General features: G+C 50.5%; 1 protein-coding gene across 1 annotated transcript; it reads left to right on the top strand.

Moving 5' to 3' along the window:
- Positions 1-2090: 2090 nt before the first annotated feature.
- On the top strand, positions 2091-4204 carry LOC103654805 (allene oxide synthase 3). Its single transcript, XM_008681617.3, has one exon. The coding sequence runs from the start codon at positions 2216-2218 to the stop codon at positions 3743-3745; it is 1530 nt and encodes a 509-aa protein (XP_008679839.1). The 5' UTR covers positions 2091-2215; the 3' UTR covers positions 3746-4204.
- The last annotated feature ends 2157 nt before the right edge of the window (positions 4205-6361 follow it).

Raw genomic sequence — 6361 nt, 5'->3', positions numbered from 1 at the left:
CCACCTGAAGAACCCCAGGCCGGGAACTACTTTTATTTTGACATCTGTGGAGCAGAGCCTGACTCACCTATAACACAAGGCAAGCCCCGCTGCATTTGCCACCTCCTTGCTATTTTAAAATCTTTCTCACTTGCTTGATGCATTAAGTGATAGGAGTTGCGTGCTAAACAAATTGATGCATTTTCTTCCTTGAGAATTTGATTCCCTTTCCTTGATCCCCTTGTTTTATAAAAAAGGTTTTTCTTATGCTTAGCCTTGCTCTAGAAAAACAAAATGTTTTGTTTGACAAAAGATGATGCTTCAAGTGGGTGGGATGTTTTCAAAAAAAATAAAACTTGATGGTGGATCCATCATGGCCGTGATGGGTTCAACATCGGAAAAGATGTACATCTGCCAGGTACCAAACTTTGGGTTGAAAATGATAAAGCTGAGACCGGGCGGTTGACTTGCACGAGAAGAGAGTCTCGGTGTAGTGTCTTCGTCTGAGTCAATTAAGGACCTTGTCGATGTAGGCTTGATGATCGAGGACCCTTTAACTGGTCACATGCCTCATCATGGGTAAGCTTTGCCTCGGGCAGACTAATACCAGAAAAAGATAACACGCAATGGGAATGGAGAGATGGCGAGAGTAGCGTGTACCCTCCGTGGCAAGAGGTTGGACGGTGGTGTATCTGTGCTCTCGGTTGGTGTGAACCTGATCTGGTCTTAAGAACCCCGGTGGCGAGTTGACATATGCAAGGGTTAAGTGCTACATATGTCGTGTGATTAGAGATCCTCAGCTGAGTATTAATCGATTTGGATCGCCGTTACTTCTCGGACATGTAGACTTGGTCATTGCCCTACACGTAGCAATCCAGTGAACAAGAAGGGTTGATAAGAAATTGGCTAGTATAGGTCAAGTGCTTGAACTAGGGTAGAAAGAACTCTAGAACTCAGGTAATGACTTAACTTGCTAATAAAACTGGACTTTTAAGGATCCACTGTTAGTAAGCATTTCTGCAAACAAAGTCTTTGATTTTTGATAAGCCATACCTTGATTCCCAAAGGCCAGCATATTCTTGAGAGTCTTTTATTTTGACGGGTAAGACTTACGAAAGTACACTCCGTACTCAGGGTTTTCAAACCCATGTTGTTGTAGGTGAGGAAGCAGCAAATTTTTGTTGCTTTTGTTCCAAGGTGGTGCCTAAAGAAGAAAGCCAAGACTGAAGCCTCGGGAGGAAGTGTCCTCCTTTAAAAACTTTTGCTGTTTATCGGGAGAGGTTTTTGCCTCCCAAGTTATGTAATAATATTACTCCAGTACTCTTATATTTCTACTGGTCTGTAATAATACTACTCTTTCCATACTTTAATATAAAATAAAGTTATTGTAACTGCTTCCGCATACTCGTACCTCTGATGTGTTGTAGTATCTGCGTGACGGGTGAAACGCTCTTGGGCAAGGTAAAGAATACAGATACCGAACTTGTCAAGTGATCAGGTGCACATGCAGGGTTGTCTGAGGTCCGTTGGACAAGGACAACTGTAGGTGTGTCTAATGACTTGGGAGGTTCTGTCACATTAGTAATTGGTACATACCACTAGTACGAGGTAGATTCACCCTGCGGGTTCTCATGACTTGAAAATAATCCAATATCTTTGCATCCTCAATGCTTGTAAATATATCCCTCACAATATAACACACCATACGATGGTTAAGCCATTCATCTCCTGTCTTATTCCGCAACTCAGTTTTAATGATATTCATAGATGAGAAAACTCTCTCCACAGATGTTGTTGCCACTGCTAAAATCAAAGCTAATTCAATGAGACGGTATACAAATGGAAAGACGACATGCCTGTCACTCTAAACCATTCTCACAGCAAGATCACCTAGGTCATTGCAACTTAGAATATATGGATCAACTCTCATATCAATAATGAATATTTCAAGTTGGTCTTTCAAAACTATGCAATCATATATATAGAGAAGTCCGCATCATACAATTTAACACGTTAAAGTGCTAGAGACCAGAGAGTCCTCCGCCCCTGGACCCAGGCATGTACAAACACAAAAATACTCCATATTCTTGTGTGTGTAGACTAGAGAGTAGATTGTTTTGCTGTATAACCCACATGTTAAAGTGCGCGGCTTGGCTATTTAACACGCGCGGGCGCGGTACGTAGAGCGAGGACTTCAACACACTAAACGTTGGCCTGCTGCTCTCTCCTCTCGGTCATGGCATCGAAACGAGCCAACGCCGGCGACGAGCAGCAGAAGCTGTCACCTTCTGGCCTCCCGGTCCACAAGATCCCGGGAAGCTACGGCGTGCCCTTCTTCACGCCGTTGCGCGACCGCCTGGACTACTTCTACTTCCAGGGCGCGGAGGAGTACTTCCGCTTTCGCGTCGCCAAACACGGCGGCGCCACCGTCCTGCGCGTCAACATGCCGCCAGGCCCGTTCCTCTCCGGTGACTCCCGCGTCGTCGCCGTTCTCGACGCGCGCAGCTTCCGCGTCCTACTCGACGACTCCCGTGTCGACAAGGACGGCACGCTCGACGGCACCTACATGCCCTCGCTCGCGCTCTTCGGTGGGCACCGGCCGCTCGCGTTCCTCGACGGCGCCGACCCGCGCCACGCTGCGCTCAAGCGCGTCATGATCCGCCTCGCGGCCGCGGGGATGCAGCACGTCGCGCCGGCGTTTGGCGCCGCCTTCACCGCCACGTTCGACGCCGTCGAAGCCGGCATGGCGGGCGGAGCCTCCGCCGTGGAGTTCAACAAGCACAACATGCGCCACATGCTGGACTTCACCTGCGCCTCGCTGTTCGGCGGGAAGCTGCCGAGCAAGGCCATCGGCGACGGCGCCGCGGCGAAGGCGTTCAAGTGGCTCGTGTTCCAGCTCCACCCGCTCGCGAGCAAGGCCATCAGGCCCTGGCCACTGGAGGATCTGCTCCTCCACACGTTCCGCCTCCCGCCGTTCCTGGTGCGCCGCGACTACGCCGAGTTGACGGCCTACTTCGCCGACGTCGCGGCGGGCGTCCTCGACGACGCCGAGAAGGCCGAGCCGGGCGCCGTCCCCCGCGACGAGCTCCTCCACAACCTCATCTTCCTCGCCATCTTCAACGCCTACGGCGGCTACAAGATCTTCCTGCCGCACGTCGTGAAGTGGCTTGCGCGCAGCGGGCCGGAGCTGCACGCCAGGCTCGCCGACGAGGTGCGCGCCGTCGTCCCACCGGGCAGTGCCAGTGCCGGCGACGCGATCACCCTGTCCGACGTGGAGAAGATGCCGCTGGTGAAGTCGTTCGTGTGGGAGACGCTGCGCATGAACCCGCCGGTGGAGTTCCAGTACGGCCGCGCGCGGCAGGACATGGTGGTCGAGAGCCACGACGCGGCGTACGAGGTGAAGAAGGGCGAGATGCTGTTCGGGTACCAGCCACTGGCGACGCGCGACGAGCGCGTGTTCCGGCGCGGCCGGGAGTTCGTCCCCGACCGGTTCGCCGTCTGCTCCGACGACGAGCGGCGGAGGCTGCTGGACCACGTGGTGTGGTCGAACGGGCCGGAGACCGGCGCGGCCGCGGAGCGGAACAAGCAGTGCCCGGGGAAAAACGCGGTGGTGGCGGTGGGGCGGCTGATGGTGGCGGAGCTGTTCCGTCGGTACGACACGTTCGTCGCTAGCGTCCATGAGACCCCGGTGGAACCGGTGGTCACGTTCACTTCGCTCACGAGGGCTTCCTCCGCCGCGGGCCATGGCAGCAGCGTCAAGCCCTGATCATGTACAGTGCTGTACGTACCTTGTCTTCTGCGAGATACGTACAGCACGTAGTACAGGAACCATCATTTGCTTGCATTGCCTTCAAGAATGCCGACTTTGCTTTGTTATGGTTTCCAGTGGCATTAGATCAATGGTGGACCACGATCAAGATGTTGTTAAGCAAACTTTGCCTTGGGTGGGCTTGGCTATCATCACTCATCAGCTTCATTCGCTTTTGATTTGTACTGTGTGGGATATGAGTGGTTTGCTGTAGTAAATCTTACTAGGTGCTGGCAGCTTGTCCCCACTCCTCAATAAGAGCCCTTCTAAATTATCTATTGTAAGGTCGTTACAAATTGAAAACATTTGCTACTGTGTGTAACTGGGTTGTAAGGTTACAAATTCAAAACATTTACTGCAGTAAGGGCAGATGGAGGAAAACAGTAGACTTCGCTCCATTTGATTTCCATTCTTCAATTTGCAGTTCCATGTGTTGTGTTCCTAAAGTATATAGAACTACATACAAAATTTTGGCATATTTCTCTAAGTGTTTGATATATCTATTAAACTTATTTCATTTGATTGAATTTCTTCATACAATTCAAATTTGAACTACAAGTCATGATACTCGTTCGGGAAACACGGACTCCTCGTTGTCTATGCGATGCGAACATTCAATCAATACACTTGAAAATGAAAAGAATAGTACACCATGTAAAGGAAGAGATCACTAAGGCGTGCAAGAATGAATTAATTAATATGAGCGATTATAGCAAAACAATTTGAAAGTAGCCTAGAGGGGGGTGAATAGGCGAACCTGAAATTTACAAACTTTAAACACACACTATGCTCGGGGTTAGTGTTAGAGATAATTCGGAGTGCGGAAGATAGTTCTCCTTGCTAAGAGTTGCTCAATCAATACGGATAACTTTGGGAGCCAACACAAATTAATATGAGCAAGGGAACTTTAGAGAGAGGAAGGGAGGAGAAACAAAACGAGTGAAGATCAACACAAATAAACACGACGATTTGTTTACCGAGGTTCGGCTCTAAAGAACCTAGTCCCCGTTGAGGAGGCTACAAAGGCTGGGTCTATTCCAACCCTTTCCCTCTCTCAATCGGTCACTCAGACCGATCAAGTGCTTTTTCTCAATCTCACGGGTCACTAAGACCCCACAAGAATCACCACAATTAGGTGTCTCTTGCAAGCTTTACAAACACTTAGAGAGTTTAGAGGAAGATGAAGAAAGCACGATTAAGGAAACCAAGCAACAAGAGCAACAAATGAAACACGAATCACACTCTCTCAAGTCGCTAATCACTTATGATCACTTGTCTCAATTGTGGAACTTGGAGAGATTGGAAGCTTTGAATGTGTCTTGGAATGGATTGCTAGCTCTTCTATTGAATGTGTATGAGTGGAGTGCTTGGGTTATTTGAATGGAGGTGGTTGGGGTTGTATTTATAGCCTCCAACCACTTTCTAGTCGTTGCTCCAATCCTGCCGACCGCAGACGGTCCGTGCCCCTGGTCCAGACGGTCCGCCCCTGCACATCAACGGTTGAAATCGCAACGGTTAGCAGTAACGGCTATATCAACGCTATAGAGCATTTAATGCGTCGTCAGATGTCAGATAAAGCAATCGCGGATGGTCCGACCGTGCAACCCGGACGGTCTGCGAGGTCGCTAAAAATACATTTTACCAAACCCGTCACCTTCGGGGTTTTCTGGTTTTTAAACGACCGGACGGTCCGCGCCTGAGGCCGGACGGTCCACGCTTGATCTCGGACGGTGCTCGCTTCTCCATCGGACGGTCTGTGGTGTTAACTTATGTTTTTGCAGTGTTCCTATCTGAGGCTCACCCTGGTGTCACGGACGATCCGCCGCAAGGGCCCGGACGGTCCGCACATATGTGTTTTTCCAAAAAGCTTCTCCTGTCCGGAATAATCTACGGTATTCCGGACAGTCGATTTAGAAAGGTTGTAGATAAACTTATGCACCTGAGAAATGATCAACTAGGCAAACTAGTTAGTCCACGTGGTTTGTGATGGACGTCAAACACCAAAAACAATTATAGGAAATGTCTATGTCCATTTCCCTTTCACAATTTAATAATGTTTGTGTATGACGCGCTAAACACCGCGCGCGACGCAGCGCATGAAATGGCACGCGACACAGCGTGCGAAACAATGTGCACAACATGTGCAACACGAGCGAAACAACATGCATGCAGCGCGCGGACAACACGCGAACAGCGTGCGAACGGACGGCGACGATGTATGTGGACAGCGCGCGCGAATGTGGTCTGGTAGCACGTGGCGTGAACGCGTGCAGCGAGGGTGCATGGCCCGACGTGCATGAACATGTCAACGAACGATTACTACCTGCGACGACGTGGCTTTGGCGAGATGGGGACCTTCACGGGCATGTGTGTGCAGCGGTTGCAAAGTGAGGCAACAAGGTGACGGCAGTGTGCATGACGCGGAGGCGAGGCAGGGCAACACACACAACGTGTAGGCGAGACGCGGCTACTATAGTGGCACACGGCTCGCGGTTGGCTAGGCTCCGAGGTGCGGCTATGATGGCCAGGGTGAGCTCGCCATGGGTAGATTTCACACCAGAGGGGGCTGGCTAT

The sequence above is a fragment of the Zea mays genome, chromosome 4 (assembly GCF_902167145.1).
Source record: "Zea mays cultivar B73 chromosome 4, Zm-B73-REFERENCE-NAM-5.0, whole genome shotgun sequence".
Taxonomy (NCBI): Eukaryota; Viridiplantae; Streptophyta; class Magnoliopsida; order Poales; family Poaceae; genus Zea; species Zea mays.
The sequence above is the reverse complement of the archived record's forward strand: the minus strand, read 5'-3'. Positions and strand labels throughout refer to the sequence as shown.

Excerpts from the sequence above, each read along its gene's own strand:
- LOC103654805 (XM_008681617.3), top strand. The coding sequence starts at position 2,216 with ATGGCATCGAAACGAGCCAACGCCGGCGACGAGCAGCAGAAGCTGTCA.